The sequence below is a fragment of the Ichthyophthirius multifiliis genome (genome assembly GCF_000220395.1).
Source record: "Ichthyophthirius multifiliis unplaced genomic scaffold scaff_1120509250877, whole genome shotgun sequence".
In the NCBI taxonomy this organism is placed as follows: domain Eukaryota; phylum Ciliophora; class Oligohymenophorea; order Hymenostomatida; genus Ichthyophthirius; species Ichthyophthirius multifiliis.
In genome coordinates, this window is record NW_004086413.1 from 82977 (window position 1) to 102989 (window position 20013).

At 14.8% G+C, this 20013-nt stretch overlaps 3 protein-coding genes across 3 annotated transcripts, besides 33 other annotated features; all 3 read left to right on the forward strand. All coding sequences in view use genetic code 6, as the record gives it.

The window, feature by feature from the left end:
* Nucleotides 1-955: 955 nt before the first annotated feature.
* Nucleotides 956-1015: a microsatellite.
* A 66-nt stretch (nt 1016-1081) lies between these two features.
* Nucleotides 1082-1135: a microsatellite.
* Nucleotides 1082-1139: a microsatellite.
* A 110-nt stretch (nt 1140-1249) lies between these two features.
* Nucleotides 1250-1746, forward strand: IMG5_106020 (peptidyl-prolyl cis-trans isomerase, putative; the record flags this gene model as incomplete). The annotated part of the gene is made up of 1 exon (XM_004035058.1): nt 1250-1746. The coding sequence occupies one exon, from the start codon at nt 1250-1252 to the stop codon at nt 1739-1741; it is 492 nt and encodes a 163-aa protein (XP_004035106.1). The 3' UTR covers nt 1742-1746.
* A 49-nt stretch (nt 1747-1795) lies between these two features.
* Nucleotides 1796-1890: a microsatellite.
* Nucleotides 1891-2294: 404 nt separating this feature from the next.
* Nucleotides 2295-2353: a microsatellite.
* Nucleotides 2354-2552: 199 nt separating this feature from the next.
* Nucleotides 2553-2627: a microsatellite.
* A 1726-nt stretch (nt 2628-4353) lies between these two features.
* Nucleotides 4354-4399: a microsatellite.
* Nucleotides 4400-4711: 312 nt separating this feature from the next.
* IMG5_106030 (hypothetical protein) lies at nt 4712-8723 on the forward strand (the record flags this gene model as incomplete). Its single annotated transcript, XM_004035059.1, is given in 7 exon segments — nt 4712-5031; nt 5618-5802; nt 6648-6839; nt 6918-7037; nt 7188-7287; nt 7301-7325; nt 8656-8723. The coding sequence occupies 7 exon segments, from the start codon at nt 4888-4890 to the stop codon at nt 8721-8723; spliced, it is 834 nt and encodes a 277-aa protein (XP_004035107.1). The 5' UTR covers nt 4712-4887.
* Nucleotides 6561-6595: a microsatellite.
* Nucleotides 7410-7449: a microsatellite.
* A 1725-nt stretch (nt 8724-10448) lies between the features above and the next one.
* Nucleotides 10449-10505: a microsatellite.
* Nucleotides 10461-10515: a microsatellite.
* A 453-nt stretch (nt 10516-10968) lies between these two features.
* Nucleotides 10969-11018: a microsatellite.
* Nucleotides 10984-11050: a microsatellite.
* Nucleotides 11006-11042: a microsatellite.
* Nucleotides 11051-11380: 330 nt separating the features above from the next.
* Nucleotides 11381-11474: a microsatellite.
* Nucleotides 11423-11455: a microsatellite.
* A 3081-nt stretch (nt 11475-14555) lies between the features above and the next one.
* Nucleotides 14556-14588: a microsatellite.
* Nucleotides 14589-15224: 636 nt separating this feature from the next.
* Nucleotides 15225-15275: a microsatellite.
* Nucleotides 15267-15299: a microsatellite.
* Nucleotides 15300-15311: 12 nt separating this feature from the next.
* Nucleotides 15312-15369: a microsatellite.
* A 372-nt stretch (nt 15370-15741) lies between these two features.
* On the forward strand, nt 15742-19399 carry IMG5_106040 (insulin-degrading enzyme, putative; the record flags this gene model as incomplete). The annotated part of the gene is made up of 6 exons (XM_004035060.1): nt 15742-17079; nt 17186-17770; nt 18167-18306; nt 18461-18669; nt 18709-19104; nt 19164-19399. 6 exons carry the CDS (start codon nt 15742-15744, stop codon nt 19397-19399), a joined length of 2904 nt encoding a protein of 967 aa, XP_004035108.1.
* Nucleotides 16951-17005: a microsatellite.
* Nucleotides 17111-17155: a microsatellite.
* Nucleotides 17804-17844: a microsatellite.
* Nucleotides 17831-18054: a microsatellite.
* Nucleotides 18057-18103: a microsatellite.
* Nucleotides 18323-18406: a microsatellite.
* Nucleotides 18335-18427: a microsatellite.
* Nucleotides 18417-18458: a microsatellite.
* Nucleotides 19075-19115: a microsatellite.
* Nucleotides 19400-19711: 312 nt separating the features above from the next.
* Nucleotides 19712-19790: a microsatellite.
* An 83-nt stretch (nt 19791-19873) lies between these two features.
* Nucleotides 19874-19930: a microsatellite.
* Nucleotides 19931-19935: 5 nt separating this feature from the next.
* Nucleotides 19936-19976: a microsatellite.
* Nucleotides 19948-20011: a microsatellite.
* Nucleotides 20012-20013: the final 2 nt, after the last annotated feature.

Below are 20013 nucleotides of genomic sequence, written 5' to 3' on the forward strand. Positions count from 1 at the left end.
TAATCCCATGGATCTTTTTAATTTTAAACTTAATTGTTATATTAATTTTAAACAGTTTCAATTTGCTACTAAGTATTTTCGACCATAGGATTATTTAGATTATTTAATTATATGTTATTTTATTATTAAAAATTATTATAATAGTTATTCTAATACTACTATTATATTTATACTTAATTATACATCATTTGATTATATTATTATTATTGAGTAGATTAACATATATTTAATAACTAGGATAATGTATAATAAAATTCATTAAATGTTATTCCACCACTATTATTTTTATCAAATAATTAAAAAAGTGTTTTAATTAATGAGTCTTCTAATTTAAAATGATAATTATTACTTATAAACTATTTAAATTCTTAAAAGTTTATTCTATCACTTTTGTTTAAATCATATGTATGAAAAAGATAGGCTATATAAGGTTATTAATTAATGGGGTCTTAAAATTATAAATTTGTAAAAATTTAATTCATTATTAATATAATTTAGTTATCCATTATTTTATTCTTTACTTACCTTTTTTATATATTATATTATAAAAAAATTATTATAACAAATAAATAATATATATGTTTTTAATTATGGTATAAATTAAATACTAAAAATTAATCAAATTCAAATAATTTAAATCTTTATATAATATATATATTATGTATATTATAGATTTGCTTTATAAAAATTAAAAGTTTAAATTAAAAAATTTAAATATAAAATATTATGTTAATTTTTTTTAATAAAAATATATAATAATATTTTAAATTGAATTATATTTAAATAATTGTATTTAAATTATTTTAAAATTAATATATAGTAAAATTTTAAAAAATTATATTTTATAATATATCGAGAACAAAAAATTAAAATAAAATAAATATATATATCTATTTATAAAAAATAAATTAGATATAATTAAAAATGATAAAAATTAAATTATATTAAATATCTAAAAATTATTTAAATAAAATTATTAAATTAAATAATTATATAATGAAAGATATTTAAATAATATAATAATATAATAAAAAAAATTAATTTAAATATTAAATATTTTTTAAGAGGAAATAATTTATAATTATATATATTAAATATATTTTTATTTATATAAATAATTTTATGTTATATTAAAATAAAAATAATAAGATATATAAATATAAATTTTAATATAAACTAAAAATAAAATATTTATTTATATAAATTTATTAATAATAAAAAAATATCTAATAATAATAAAAAAAAAAAAATGTCTAAAGTATTTTTTGATATTAACATAGATGGATAAGAAAAAGGAAGAATTGTATTTTAATTATCTGACTAAACCCCTAAAACATCTGATAATTTCAGAATTTTATGCACTGGAGAAAAAGGATTTGGCTACAAAGGATGTGGTTTCCATAGAATTATACCTTAATTTATGATTTAAGGAGGTGATTTTACTGCTGGAAACGGAACTGGTGGAAAATCTATCTATGGTGAAAAATTTGCAGATGAAAACTTCATATTGAAACACACTAAGCCTTACCTTTTATCTATGGCTAATGCTGGTCCTAACACTAATGGCTCTTAATTCTTCATTACAACTGTAGCATGTCCCTGGTTAGATGGAAAACACGTTGTTTTCGGTGAAGCTATTGAAGGATAAGAAATTATTAATGCATTAGAATAATAAGGATCTTAAAATGGAAAAACTAAAGTAAAATGCTATATCTCTAATTGCGGATAACTTTAAAATTGATATTAATTTTTGTTTTTCATTATTCTATTTTTAAAAAATTTAAATAAAAAAATGTTATTATTTTTTTTATTATTATTATTATTATTATTATTATTATTATTATTATTATTATTATTATTATTATTATTATTATTATCCTTATTATTATTTCTAGTTTTTTTTTTTTTTTTTATTTCATTTTAATAGAGAAAAAAAATTCATTATATTTTTTTAAATTAAATTATTTTTTTGACTTCGTAATATTGAATTTATCATATATTTTATTTTTTAATATAATTTAAAATTTGAAATTAAAATTATTCAATTAATTATTTAAAATATTTTTATTTTTGTTGATTATAAAATTTTTTAATCTTATTTTATAATTTTTTATTCATTTTAAAATATAATTCTAAATTCTTTAAAAAATATTCTAAAGTTTTCGGATCATATTTTTACTACTAAAAATACTAACATTTATTTGATAAAAGTATAAATTAAAAAATATTATATTGTATGCAATTTATCTATTTAAATATAAAAAATTATATTTAAATCTAGTTATTATAAAAATTAAAAAATAATTGAAATAATAAAAAAAAAATATATAAAAAATAGTTAAATATATAAAAATAACTTTAATAAATCTTTTAATTAATAAATATATATAATTTTGTAAATTTAAATAAATATTTTTTTAAAAAATAGCTTTGTTAATGAATTTAATAAAAATTATATATATATATAAAAAATATGGTAATATTTTCATTTAAAACTAATGAATATTTTAAATTTATAATTATTAAATTAGAAAAAAAAGTATTTTAAATACAAAATAATAATAAATAAATGAAATAAAATAAAATAAAATAAAATATATAGAAAAAAATAAATAATAATATAATATTAATAATTAATTCATAACTAAGAATATAATTTATTATAAATATAAATCTTATTTAGATTTATAGAAAATAAAGATTATTATGTTTAAAAATAATTAAAAAATATTATTTAATAAAATTTATAAATTAAAAATGCTAATTTATATATAATCATTGAAAAAAATATAAAATATATTTAGTATATTATTTTGATATAAGTAGAAAAATTTTCAGTAAATAATATATATTAATAAAAAGTATATAAAACATTTTTTTTTTAAATTCTTATATAAACAATTTATATAAAATTATTTATTTATTTAAAAATAAATATGATAAATAAAATTATAATTTAGAAATATTAGTTTTAAATATATAAATGTAAATAAATATATATATATATAAATATTTACATTTGTATTTATTTACATATTAAGAAATTTAAATTATATTTTTATTATAATAGAAATTTTTTAATCACAACTATTTTTAAAAAATCAAATATTATAATTGAATATTAATATGTTAATAATAATAAATAATAATAAAACGAAATTTATATTCAAAATAATAATTTTTTTAATTCATTCTTATAATAATTATTGTTTTTTTAACTTTCAATCTAAAAATTCCATAAAAATAATACATATTTAATAAAATTATACAAAATTAAAATTAAATTATTAATGTAATATTTTGATCCATCAAATTAAAAAAAAAATATTAAAATAAATAATTAAGAAACAATATATGTTTAAAAAATATTATAATAAAAACGCTCCAAGTGTTTTAAACACTAAAAATAATTAAATAACATTAAACTAAAAAGATTTAGATTATAATAAAATAATGCAATCAAAAGATCATATAAATATAATATAAACAAATAGTAAATAAAAAAATTAAAATTTAAAGATGAATGAGTTAAAACTATTTGTTAAAAGCCCTTTAAAAAGAAGTTACTACTTAAATTAATAAGATAATAATGAATCAAAATAATAAGACTAGCATATAAATATAAATTAATAAATAAGTACAGAAAGCGTAATTAATAATTAAAAATCATAAAACTAATTAAATAATAAACTGCTTTTATAAAAATATATTTATTTATTAAATAATTAATTAATATAAAATAATCTCCTTTTAATAATTATGTCTATATTTTTTTTATAGGATTCATTCAAGAAAAACAATAAATATTTAATTATGACAGGTTTTTCTATTTTTATATTATCTTGCTTAATAATATGTTTATTTAAAATAATATATATAAAAAATTCAAATATAAATATTTCTTTACTTTAGCAATAAGCTATAATTTATATGACTTTTATTATTTGTATAGTTTAATTTATACTTTTAATTGGAGGTATTAAATACTATGATGAAACTCAAATAGTTTTTTTAGTAATTTAAATTCATTTTCATATTCTAATAAGTATTAAAATAGCCAGAATTGTAGTAAAAGAATAAATAGAAATTTTTATTTATGTATTCTTTTTATTATATTTGTTAATAAGTTTTAATCTTTAGTACACAGATAACTTAGATAAAATAATAACTTAATGTTTAATTGCTATTACTTTATCAATTAATAAAAAAAAAAATATTTAACAAAAAATGGATAAAAAAAAGGATGAAAAAAATTATAAATATTAAGAAAAAATGAAACCCGAAAGTATAAGACATTATTTACAAAAAAAACAATTAATAAATTAAAAATAACTAATATAGTTTGAAAAAAAAAATATTAATAATTAATAGTAATAATAATAATAATAATAATAATAATGTTAGTAAAATTTATAAGGTCAAAAATTATTTTTTTTATAAGAAAAAAGCACTAATTATTCTAACAGTAATAACCACTTTATTTAAATGCGAAAAAATGAAAACATTAAAAAAATTTACCAAGGTATTCTCAATGTAATGCCTGAAGGAGTTGCTTTAATAAATTGCTAATTAAAAGTTGTTTATAGTAATAAAACACTTATGAAAATATTAGAATGTAAAAAACCAAATTAAATTTCTGAAATTTTATTAAATTTAGCTACAAATGGTAATCAATAACAACAAAAATAAAAAAATGAAAATTAAAATCGAGATTTAACCTATTTCAAAAAAAGTAAATCTTAATAAAATATACAATAAAATAAACGAAAAAAATCTAGAAAAATATCGCATGAAATATATAATAATTTCAGATATAATAATGCCTTTAACAATTGTAATAATATTCAAAATTCAGAATAAAGTAAAAATATAAATGAAAATGAAATAATGGAAGAATTAAGTTTTGATTATAATATTTTTAGAAACGATGTAGATGAGAAAAAAAGCAATTAAAAGTTTTAAGAAAATTTAATTAGAGAAAGCAACTTTATAAAATTTAAAAATACAGAAATAGTTTAAAAAGACTTGATTGTAAAGGATATTATTTTGTCTATTTTCGAAAATACATAATAATTCGAAGTTGAATAAAATTAAGATAACGAATAACATAAAAAATAAAGTCTTACACCAAAAACTTTTTGTTTAAAAAGAAGAAACTCCGAAATGAATAGTTAAGATAATAATTTTGATCTTAAAATTTCTTAAGCTTAAAGAAAGAATAGTTTTATTTAATAAGTTAAAAATAAACCTAATTTAGGATATTTTTAATATATAAACGACATGGTAATATAAATAAAAAAAAAATAACAATAAAAAAAAAAAGATTAAAGTTTAAGTTGAATATAAAGGTAAATTATTAATTCTAAGTATGGTTATATGTGAAATTACTGAAGAAAATAAAACTGAATAATTAATACTTATTTTACTAGATCCCGTTTGGTAAGAAATGTACGAAAAAAAATCTAAGACATGAACAATTACCGGATAAAAATATTTGCATCACTATCTCATGAACTTCGAACTCCATTAAATTGTTCGATAACAATGTTAGAATAATTAAAAGAATCAATATAAAGTGATTTTGGTTTAGCCGATTAAGCCTAGAATTAATTCCGAGATTTAATACGTCGCTAATTATAAAAAGGGTAATTAGAAAACAACAGTAATATAAATAATAACAATTTATCCTGTAATTCTACTAATATGTAGGTTTATATAAATTAATATATAGATGAATATATAGAACCAGCATTAAATTCAAACAAATTATTGTTAAATTTAATAAATGATATTTTAGATTTTGTTTAAATTGATAGTGGAAAATTTATATTTACTTTTGTAGATTTTAATTTAGAAGAATTATTAACTTCCTGTTTAAAAATGGTTTATTTACAAAAATATTAAAAAAACAAAAAAATAGAACTTAATTTACAATATGACAAAAACTGTTAAAAAATAATCAACTCAGATCCAAACCGAATAAGATAAGTAATTTTAAATTTCCTTTCTAATGCTTTAAAATTCACAAATTAAGGTTGCATTAATTTAAAAGCTACATTATATAAAGAAGATTAACTATAAGAAATAAAAAAACTTGATTATGAAAATAATCCCCTTTTAGAATACGAAATTATTGAATTAGCAGTCGAAGATACTGGAATCGGAATTTCTTAATAAAACATACAAAATATTTTTACTATATTTAATAAAATAGATTTAGGTGAGTAATATAAAAACCTTAATATATAAGGATGCGGACTAGGACTTACTATTTCAAACAGTATTGCTAAAGGATTAGGACCAGCTTATTAAAATAGTATAAGGGTACAATCTGTGTAAGGTAAAGGATCGAAATTTTCAATATTAATATATGATAGGATAAGAAAAATTATATAAAATGATGCTATATAGCAAGTAATTTAAAATTCTCCTTAGTTAAGATAGGCTTAATAATGTTTATTTGGAAATAAATTAAATGAAAATAGTGATGATTCTTGTAATGTTTAAGATTCATTTAATTATTCTAATTAAAATTCTAAAAATTAAAGTTAAGCAAAAAGCAATTATAATATAAATAACAATGATAATTTAAATATTGATACTTTTAAATAATAAAATGTGAATAATGTTAATTCAAATTACAATAGAATAAATCTGTATCAATTCAATACTAATTTTGATAAAAAATATAATGAATATGAAACTCATCTTTCTGCATAATTCAATGTTTTACTAAATTTATCACCTGATAAAGCAAATGAAAAGTCGTCTCTTTTTTACGACTATCAAAAAACTTCCATTTAAAATCTTAAACATACCAACACTGAAATATAAGATGGGTATATGACTTATAATAAAACAAAATAAAGCCTTTCAATTAAATTAGATAGTATAGTCATTAGTAATAACTAAAATAGCAATAATTAAATATGTTAATGTCCTTAAATTCTTATAGTTGATGATAATATTTTTAATATATACGCTTTATCCAAATTACTTGAATCTTATGGATTTGTAACTGAAACAGCTACAAATGGGTAAGATGCAATAGATAAAGTAATATATAAGTATAAAAATGATAATTGTTGTTAAGTCTATAAAATTATATTTATGGATATTGAAATGCCTACTAAAAATGGATATTAAGCTTCTTAAGAAATAAAGCAGTTTTTTTAAAATAATTGTAGTTAGAATTAATCTGTTATAGTTGCATGTACTGCTTTTGTAAGAGAAGAAGATAAACAAAATGCTCTAAGAAATGGAATGGATGATTATTTAAACAAACCTGTATTTAAATAAGGTTTAGAACATCTTCTAAACCATTGGTAAGATATATTATTTGATAAATGATATTTTATTTTATTTTTTTTGATATAATTTATAAAAAATTTAATATAAATAAAAAAAAAATATATATATATATATATATATATATATATATATATATATTAAAAATTTATTTGCTTATATAATTTATTTATTTTTCATTTATAAAATGATATATCTCCATTTTACTAAATTATTGAAAGTTTCATATCAAATCCTAAGCAAGCACCAATAATTTAACTTTTATTTGTTAATTAAAGGATTATTTATTTAATAATTTTATTATTTAAGACATCATAAAAGTAAATTTTATTTCCTAAATGTAAAATTATAACTGAATCATTATATATATGTGTTTTTCCAAAAAGTTAAAATTATTTCAATTTATCATTTTAAATTTCTTAGACTTTATGATTTTTTAAATTTATTATACTTAATTTCGAATTTATACATACATCTTTTAAACAGCACAAAAATTTGTTTTTTGAAATTTTCTTAAATTCAATATCGTAAAAAATTGAAGTAAAAATATTATAAACTAAATGTATTTCTTGTAAAATTTAACCTGTAGTTATGTTTATTATGCTTAATATTCCTTTTTAAGCTAATAAAATTTAACCTGCTTTTTATTTAATTAAAAAATAAATATAAATATACTTATATATAAATTAATTTTTAAATTACCAACCACTATATTTATATTAAGAATTTTAATTTAAATAACTTTAATTTTTGTTTATAATAATATATTTTTTATTATTTTCTAATTATTCTAATTAAAAATAGTAATGATTCCTTAATTTTATCCAAAAACCATGCAATTTGTATTAAGATCACAAGAAACAATATTAAAAGGCAAAACAAAAACTTTACTCTGTTAAATACACTATATATTTCTTATTTCGATAATATTTTCGCCAATATTAAAGTAGTAAAATTAATTTTAATTATATTTATTTTTATCAACTTTTAAGTTTAATTTATTCTAAATTTTAATAAACTTAAATTCCTTCACAATATTTTATAAATTAATATCTAATGCACTTATTGACTTCTAATTAGCCATCAAAATTAATTTCTCATTTAATTAACAATAAGAATTTTCTTAAATATTAATATTGAATCTATAATAATTAGTTAATTGATTCTAACAATTAGATTAAATATTAATTATACCTTAAATTGAATTTATTTAATTATTTTCATTTATAAAATCACTTACTTAATTTTTTAATAACTAAATATGTTTTTCTATACATTTTTGTGTTTTATCTGTATTTATTTTATCTTTATGTAAATATATTAATTTTTATATATTTTTCATTCTAGAATTCGTTTAAAATACATTCTAAGATTAAGACTCTATTATTTCTTCTATTTCTCTTTTTTCTTTATGAAATTAAGAACTTAAATTATCAAGTAGGGAAAGTAATTGTTTTTATTTTTTTCTAAATAATTGTTTACTTTCTTTTTTATATTTTCTATTTTTTATAATATTAATTTATTAAAATATTTGTACTAATCGCTTTTTTCATTTAATTTATTTTATACATTGCTTATTACTATTTGAATTTCTTCTATTTAATGGTTTTTATGTTTACCAAAATTTAAACATTAAGGACAAAGTAATACACATTCCTAATTAATTAAACATATTTCATCAACACACATATATATTTATTTATGCTTGTGTATTTAGCATATATAATTTTTCATTCTTTATTATTTAATTAATATATTTTTGTTTATATTTTTTTGTTTTTTTTTAAATTTGCTGATTTTATTTTATTATTTATTTGTTTTTTTTTATTAAATAATATATAAATATTTTTCAAATCGTTAAAAAAAAAAAAAAAAAAAAGAGTAAAAGGTCATAAATATTTAATTAATATTAATATCAATATTATTATTATAAATTTAATAATTAAATTATTTATTATATTTAAAATATATTTTTATTTATTTATTTTAATTTAAATAAATTTCTTCCAAATATATATTTTTCTTTACAAAAATAAAAAAATATAAAAATGTCTTAAAAATCACAAAAAATCAATAAAACCAAAAAAAGTTTCTTTTATTTTATTCAATTAAAATTTTATAATAAAAAATATATTTCTAATTTAAATAAATAATTAATAATTTTTATTTTAAAAGTTTAAAAAGATAAAAATGTTAAACAGGCCACTTAGCAAATAGATGATCTTTTTTAAAATTTAAAAAATACATAAAACCAAAATAAAATAAAAGAAGAAGAGAAAAAGGATGAATTATAGAGATTAAGAAAGCGTATATTAAATTAATAATTAAAAAACGAAATAATCAATAATTTCTTATATAGGTAGAAAATAAATTAAATAAGAAGAAAGTAAATATAAAACAGATGAAAATGGAAATAAATATACAGAAGAAGGATATAGAATATATACAATTGATGAGTTGAACATAGGAAAAGGTTTACTTTTTAATTATTAAAATCCAAAATATAAATATAATAAAATTAATAAGGAGGAGATACAAATTTATGCCCATTTGATTGTGAATGTTGTTTTTGATAAATATTATATTTTATAAATAAATAAATCAAAAAAAATAATAAAAAAATTAAAATTATTAATTATATAGAATGACTGACTGTACTTAATTAAAAAAAAAAAAAAAATATTTATATTTTTAAAATATTTTTTTTTTGAAAAAAATAAATAAATAAATTAATATTTTAATATTTTTTATCATTGTTTTTATTTACAAAAAATAAAATTAAAATGAATTCTTAAAATAAAAAATAATAAAATTTATAATCAGAACTTATAAAAGCAGTTTATCAAAAATATAGTATTTCCAATAAAAATTATTTTAGTATAAATATATTATAATATATAGAGTAAATATTTCTTATATATAATTCATTTTTTTTATATATTAATAAATTAAAAAAAAAATATAAATTTTTTAAAAAAGTGCAAACATTATTAAAAAATAATTAATTTAAAGAAAACTAATAAAACTCTAAAAACTATTAAGAATTAATTATTAAAAAAAATCAAAAAAGAAACTAAATAGGAAATAAGGAAACATATAATAACGATAAAAACTAAATTAGTTAATAAGGAAGAAAAGCTTATTAATTAAACAAATTATAAAATAATAACTAAAATATAAATATTAATAAAGAAAATTAATAAATTAGCTTTGAAAACAATTAGAAATTAAATATATCAAATATATGTTAAAATGATAATATTTAAAACAATAGTAATAGTTTTGTTTAATATAAATAAAATATTGAAATTTTAAATACTTTTAATAAATTGAATATCGAAAATGATTTGAAAAAATAAAAAAAGCTAAACCCTTTAAAAGTTACGTAAAAATAAAGATCAAACAATAATACTAACCAAAATTAGTCCTAATAAACTTTTTAAAATGAAAACAAATAATTATATTTTAAAAATAATTACCAAAATAAAATAAATATATAATAATTAAAGTAATAGTTCTTTTCATAATAAAACTTTATAAAATCTTTAATTGTTTGAGATTATATAAAAATAAAAGAATTAATAATAATTTTTTTTTATTAATTTTTTATATTTACTATGCTGTATTTAATCTGAATATTTATTTTAATATCTTTTAAACATATATAAATATATATATAAATATATATATAAATATATTTATATATATATTTTATTTTATAAATATATATTATTAATTTTATTTAATATTAATTTATATTTTTATCTAACCAATATCTAAAATTAAAAAATATATTCTAAATGGCTGAAAAAGAACCACTTTTTTAAGAATTGTTAATAAATGGTGAAGAAAATATATAATATTTTAAATAAAAAGATCATTATACATTTGATGAATATTATAATATAAACTCAATAGTCGATCATATAAATAAAAATAATTTTAAGAAGTAATATATTTTTTATAAGAAAGTAGAAATTATTAAAAATAAAAACAAATATAAATAGTATAATTTTATAATTCCCAGTTCAAAATTTACCTGATGCAATAAAATGTTAGCAAAGAATAAAAGATTAAATAAATAGTTTAAATATATATATTATATCAGATCAGTAAAAATATATCAAATAAAAAATATTTAAATAAATATAAATAAATAGCTTAAAAAATAGTTGTTGTGTTGATATCGTTGGATCTAATCATATTGAATGGGATGTCATTTTCCATTTTGGAATAGCCTGTTTATGTGAATCAGATGAATAAAAAAAGAAAATATTTTATGTTTTTCCAAAAATATATATAGATACAAACACTTTTATATAAAAACTCAAAGTTTTTTTTGAAGAAAAAAACAATATTAATTGGATTGTAAATTATTATTTTATTATAAATTAAAAAATCAAATATATATTTTTTTTTAAAAAAAAAAAAATTAGTTAATAATAGATCAATATTACTCTTATATAGATGATTTAGTTTTTAATGAATTTTTAAATAGTTTAATTATAATTGCCACAGTAGATAATAAAGGATAAGATTAAAATAAGCTTTTTTATGGTTTCGCATCTAATAAACCCTTAAGTTAAGATAAAGAATATAGCTTGCTATTTGTAGGAAACAAAAATTCAGAATCATTAGAAAAAATAATATTTTCCAAAGAAAAATTCAATATATAATAGGTTTATATCTATGAAAATTAGAATATTTAAGAATTATAATAAAGCAATAATAATTAGTTGATTAAAAGATTATCTTTAATCGAAAAATCAAAAAGTATTCAATGCTTCGGGATTTTAATTTAAAACTAAAACACTTTATTTAGTAAATAATTACTGTAAAAAGTTAAGTCTTTATTAAAGTACGCAAATAAAAAATACTATGTATTTTATATGAGTAAATTATAAAAAAAGATAAATAATATTTATATAAATTTTTTAAATGAAAAGGTAATTTTACTGAAAGTAAATTAAATAATTTTCCTGAAATAGAGTGCTTTGTTGTTATTTCTTGCTATAAAAATTCAGTTTTTGATTTGAAAAAATTCTTCAAATTAATAATTACTCCTTTCGAATTAGAATTGGCTCTTTCTAATAATGCTTTTAAAAATTATTTACTTGTAGATGGAACTAATTAATTAGACGAATAAATTAATTATGAGTTAGTTTAAAAGGATGAAGAATTAAGTAAAGAAGAAAAAAAAAATTTAGCAGATAAATCAGAGGCACTTGTTTCTATGTAAAATAAAACAAAAAATTATAAAAAACAATTTTTTTTTTTATTAAAGAAATCAAGAAAACAAAGTTGCAATTATGGGTATTTTTTAAACTTTATAACACTATAATAATAGATAATTTTAAGGATTAAATATATAAGAAAGTAAATTTTATTATTACTTTTATATTTATTAAATTACAAAATAAAATAGTTTTTTATTTAAAATTATAATTTTTATTTTTTTTATTTAAAAAAAGAAAAAGAAGTTTAATATGCTGTATAAGGTTTAACTGGGATTGCTTCAAATTATGATGTTGATAAATAGAATAATTAATGATTTTATACAAATATTTAATATTATTTGTATAATATATATTTATTCTAGAAAAAAATAATACGATTTATCAAATAAAAATATCCTAAATAATACGATTATTTTTTTGTATCTTATAAAAGAGAGTATATTTATTATATGTAAATAATATTTTTATTTTCTAATATATTAAAAAAGAAACTTTAATAAATATTTTTATTTATAAAATATATAATATTTATATAAAAAATAAAACCTTTTGTATTTATATATTCATTTATTTAATATTTAATATTATGCGATTTACAATTATATTTATAGAAAATAAAAAAATTAAATTTATTCTGTTTTAATGAAAATATAAGCTCTTCACAATAATATAACTATAACTGCATATATTTTAATAAAATATTTTATTTTTTATTTTATAAATTTTATAACAAAAATAAAAAAATAAAATTTCTACTTTCTAAAAAATTCATAATAATAAATAATATTAACAAGAAAAATTAAAATAATTATTTAAATAAAAATACAAATTAAAATTTTGTATCTAAATAACTAAATATATAATAATTAATGAAATTTCAACTATTTAATAATTATAATTCAAATAAAAAATATTTGAATAGTTAATATTTTTTTTCATTTTATTATTTTTAAAATAAACAAATTTTTACTAAATTAATACTATTTCATTTTTTTTTATTAATTATTTTTAATAAAAATATGAAAATGTTACAAATTTTTATATAGGCTTAATATTTTTTTTGTAAAAGTTTTATTATTTTAATAATTACTTAAATGAAATTAATATTATAAAAAAAAATATAATAAATTTAGAAATAATATAAAGGTCATATTTTATCATTTTAAAAGATTGAGATTAAAGTTAAAAAATAATTTATTTCTTATAAATAAAAATATAAATTTTATTAATTTAATAATATAAATAGTAAAAAATTAATTTCTGATTAAGCTACATGATTTTTTTTTTTTCTAACTAAAAACCTTTTTAAGAAGCAAAATTTAAAAATGAAGATAATATTATCAACTTTAACAATTATTCGAAATTTTAATTTTAAAATACTTAATAAAACCTATTAATAAAGTATTAATGCTTTATAAAATTTTATTTGATTATTGTGAAAAATATTTTTATAAATAAAGTATAAATAAATATTAGTACAAATTTAATTTTTATCAATACTTTATTTATTATTTATTTTTTGATTTTATATGAAATATAAATTTATTAATAAATTTTTATTATTTATATATATAGAAAAAAAGTCAGTTTATTTTATATATTAATTATGTTTATTGAAAATTAATGTGTATAAAATATTATAAGTATTAATTTTATTTGCTTTAAAAATTATATAATAAAAATAAAAAAAAAATTATTAATAATAATGTAAAAATATTTTATATTGTTAGGTTTCTTCAAATAAAATTATTTATTTTATTAAAAATATATATTTAGTTAATTAATTTTATATAAACAGTAATAACCTCTTTAAAAGTAATTTATTATGATAACTAAATAATCATAGCTATCGATTTTGAATTTTTTATTTCTTTTTCTATTTTAAGAGCCAAATGTATTTGTATATTAAATTAAAAATAAAATAATACTAAAGTTAATCTTTAATAAAATTTGGGGGATTAATTTAATATATATACATAAATTATTTTTAATTAAAAATTTAATATAATTAATTATATAATAAAAAAATTAATAACAAAAAAAAACAACATCTAATAAATAATATTCAATAAAATTTATTAATTTTGCAAAAAACAATGACAAAATTAGCTATTTTATAAAATGAAGAAACTGAAGTATAATAAAAAGATATTTGTGAAATAAATTAACCGGAATAATATTAATATAACAATATTGATTAAATAAATGAATATGTTTAAAATTAATTCATGTTTAAAAAACCTGCTAATAAAAAAAAATAATAAAAAATTAACTAATTAATTTATGAACTAAACTAAGTTGTACAAACAATAAAAAAAGAACTTCCTGTAAAAAAAAAAGAAAAATGACTATTTATTCTTTATGAAACAAATTTTAAAAAAACTATAAATATAACAAATTAACTATAAAATAAAAACACCAAAAAAATTTTCTCAAACTTATATAAAATATACATATATATTATTGTTTATATCTATTTAAAAAAAAAATTCAATTTTCTAAATTAAATTTATAGTCAAAATAAAAAAAAGTCATTTATGTTCAATTAATTATATGTAAATTTATTGTATAAAAAAATATATAATAATATAAACATATATATATTTTTTTTTTCATTTTATTTTTATTATAAAGATATATAAAATTGTCTATCAATTTTTAATTTATTTTTGTTAGCTATATTATTATTAAATTTTTTTTTTTTTTATTATTGCTTAAAATTTTATTTTTATAATATTTATTTTTTATATATATAAAAGAAAATGAATATATATATATATATATATATATATATATATATATATATATATATATATATATATATTAATGCCCCTTTTTTAAAAAAAATGATTAACTGATCTAAAAACAATAATAAATTATTAACATAAAAAAAATATTTAAATTTCTTTATATTATATTTTTTTTGGTTTATTTATTTTTTTAAAAAAGTATAATTAAACAAATAAAGCCATAATCCATGATCTAATAAAAAATAATAATGTTAGATAGTAATATAATCAAATGAATTAAATTCCTAATTTATATATTACATATAAATTTTTAATAATTTATAATAAAATTAAAAATATATTAAAAAAACCTAAAGTATAAAATTACTTTTAAATAAAAAACAATATAAATAAACTCAAAAGCTTTTATAAAAAAATCAAAACAATTCAATAGGAAAACAAAAAATATGATCCCAAACACTGAAACTAAAATAGAAAAAAGTCCAAACGACAACCGTGAATATTTAGGTTTCACACTAAAAAATGGTATAAAAGTAATCGTAATAAGTGATAAAGAAACCGATAAATCTGCCGTCTCTCTCGATATTCATATTGGTCAATTAGAAGATCCCCGAACCTGTTAAGGCATAGCCCATTTTTGCGAACACATGTTATTTATGGGTACAAAAAAATATCCTATACAAAATGAATTTTCTCAATTTTTAAATTAGAACAGTGGATCAGATAACGCTTACACAGACATGATGAACACAAATTACTATTATGACATAAAAAACGACTAATTATAAAATTCACTAGACAGATTTAGTTAATTTTTCATTGAACCATTATTTGATGAAACTTGCGTTGAGAAAGAAATTTAAGCAATCGAAAGTGAACATTAATTGGGTTTAAACGATGACAGTAATCGTCACTGGGAAATATTTAAATCCCTATCTGAAAAAAACAGCAATTTTAACCAATATGGAGGTGGTTGTTTAGAAACTTTACAAAAGCCCACAATTAGATAGGATTTAATTGATTTTTATGAAAAATATTACAGTTCAAATTTAATGAATCTAGTTATTTATGGAGTGGACGACATTTAAATATTGTAAAAATGGGCAATTGATTACTTTTAAGAAATTCCTAATAAGAATATATAAAGACCTATATATTAAGACCATCCATTTTTACCCTATGATAAATACTTGGGTAAATTAATAAATATAATCCCTGTTTTAGATGAAGATACGATAGAGTTTTGTTGGATTGTAGACTATTTCCTGAAAGAAAGAGAGGTAAAAAGTGAAGAATATCTATAACATATATTCGGACATGAAGGTGAAAACTCGCTTCTTTCTTTGTTAATAGATGAAGGTTATGCATCTGAGATTGTATCTTTTGGGGAAAACTGTATGGGGTTGTTCAGTTATATAGGTATTTAAATAACTTTGACATCTTATGGATTCGATAATTGGGATAAAGTATGCCATGTAGTTTTTTAAATGGTAGAAGTTTTAAAAAAGGAAGGTGCAAGGGAATATATATATGAAGAAATAAAAGAAACTCATAAAATAAACTTTAGGTTTTTAGAAAAAATAGCTAAGCATGAATATGTGACAAAAATTGCAGATGAAATGCATCATTGTAAAGACATTGGAAATGTTTTAAAAAATAAATACTAATTTAAAAAATTTAATAAAAATTTAATTGAAAAATTAATAAATAGCCTAAATATGGAAAACTTATTAATTTTTTTATCAACACAACAATATGAATAGGACGAAGATGAACAAGATGTAGTAAAATAATAAACGTTGTAGAAAAAATTAAAATAATAATAATAATAATAATAATAATAATAATAATAATAATAATTTTTTAATAAATTAATTTTAAAATCTACAGTATTTCGGAGCTAAATATAAAGTTAATTAAATTCCAGATAATATAAAAAAATTATAATAAATAAAATATGTAAACCATTTTAGTACTAAAAAATTAGGATTACCATTATAAAATAAATTCATTCCTAAAAATTTTGACTTATTGGAAATTAAAAATGAATAAAAATATCCTATTTTAGTTTATTAAAGCTAAGAATCAGAACTTTATTATAAACAAGATGATTTTTTTAAAATTTGTAAAATTTATGGAAATCTATAAATATTTACTAATGATTGTAGTTAAGGAAAATCTGTAAAAGCTGAAGTATTGGGAGAATTATGGTTAGAATTATTATAATATTATATAAATGAAACACGGTATTAAGCAGAAACTGCACATATAAATATTAAATTAGAATAAACTTATACTGCTTTTTAAATTAAATTCAATGGATATAGTGATTCTATGCATAATTTATTATAAGAGTTTTTCAAACTTTTTTTAAAATACGATCCTGAAAAATAAGGAGAAAGAATATTTAAAATATATTATGAAAAATTAGAAAATGATTATAAAAATTTTTATAGAGATTCACCATATAAAATAGTAATAAAAAAACATAAATTGAAAAAATATATTAAAAAATATATAATATAAATTAAAAAAATTAAATATTAAATATTAAATATTAAATATTAAATATTAAATATTAAATATTAAATATTAAATATTAAAATATTAAATATTAAATATTAAATATTAAATATTAAAATATTAAATATTAAATATTAAATATTAAATATTAAATATTAAATAGTAAATATTAAATATTAAATATTAAATATTAAATATTAAATATTAATTATTAAATATAAGATATTAAATTTAAAATTTTTATTTTTAATTATTATTATATTTTATTATTTAAATAATTTATATAATATATATATTATTTTTTTATATTTAACAATTATATATTTTAATGTAATTTATTTATAATAGTGTTAAGATTTACTTAAAATTTGCATGATTTCTGACGGAAAATATTCTTTAAAATAAAAACTTAATATATTAAAAAAATTAAAATTCTAAGATATAATTGATTATAATAAAAGTTGGCTTTAGAATTATAGAATGCGATGGTATATTAAAAAATATTATACATAAATTTATATAAATATAAATACATATATATATATATATATATATATATATATATATATATATATTTATAAATATATAATAATTTATATATTTATATATTTTTTTTATTTTATTTATCTATTTTCATTATAGGCTTTTAATGGGTAATATATCATTAGAATAATCATTTTTTTTAGTTAAATATGTTGAATAATGTATGAAATAATTAAGATTAAATAATTAAATTTTATAATTATTTTAAATTCCTACTATAAAATGCAATAAATTAAATTCTGATAATTTATATCTATTAGAATATCATGTTTCAAAGAAATTTTGTAATATGGACGAAACCAATTCTAGTATTATTTATAATATTAAAAAAAATTAATTAAAAATAGGTTTCATTTGTCATTTTCAGAAATCGATAGAAACATTAGAATAAAGAGTATATATGCAATTACTACATAATTATTTATCTGAACCTTTATTCAATTAATTAAGAACTAATGATTAGCTTGGATATATAGTTGATTGTTGGGAAGAAACCTTCAGAAGTGTTAGTGGAATGAGTTTTTTAATTTAATCATCTACATTTTGTCCTATTATTGTATCAGAAAAATTAGAGTCATTTTTGGTAAATATTAACTTAAAATTGAAAAATTTATAAGAATAAGAATTTAACGAATTCAAACATTCTGTGGGGGTAAAATTGACTGAAAAATTTTAATCTCTTTCTTAAGAATTTAAATTTATGAGAGGAGAAATTTTAATATAATAATATATTTTTAATAGAAGTAATATTTTTAAAAAATTTGTTATTTAATATTTTTTTTAATTATTAATTTATTTTTAGAGGAACTTGTAAGCGATGTATTATAAAATATTTCAGTATAAAATTTTATTGAATTTTATTAAAATTTATTCTTTAATGAAAGAAAATTAATTGAAATACACTTCATTTGTATAAATCATATCAATGATTAAAAATTGAATAAAGAAAAGTATAAAGAATAAAGAAAAATAACTTAATTAAAAGATGATTAAATGCTAAAAGATATTTGTAATTAAAATAATTAATTCTACGACTGAAATTTTAAATTTTTTAAATAATAAACAAATTAAAATATATATAGAAAAATAAATTCATCATTTAATCTAAAAAAAATATATATAAAATAATAGTTTAAATAAAATATTAATATAACTTTATTTTTTATATTTATATATCTAATTTTAAATAAATATGTGAAAAAAATAAAAATATTTTCCATTATTAAATATATATATATACAATTATTATAGATCATAATTTTTTTAAGAAAAAAATTGATTTATATGATAATATATTATCAATAAATAATAAATATAATTCTAATCAAATTTTTATAAAATATAAGAAAAAAAAAAAAATTATTATATAAAAATTAATAGATATATATAAATAAAAATATATTTAAAAAAAAAAAATAGTATTAATATATATATAAAAAAAAATATATATAAAATAAATAATTACAAATATTAATTTATTTTTAGAAAGTTTTAAGTTTTTTAAATATTATTTATAAAATTTAATAATATCTATATAATTTTTAAATATATATAAAATTATAATTATATTTACAATAATTATTTCAATTATTATAATTATTATTATTATTAAATTTTTTTTTTTTTTTTTATTATTATTATTATTATTATAT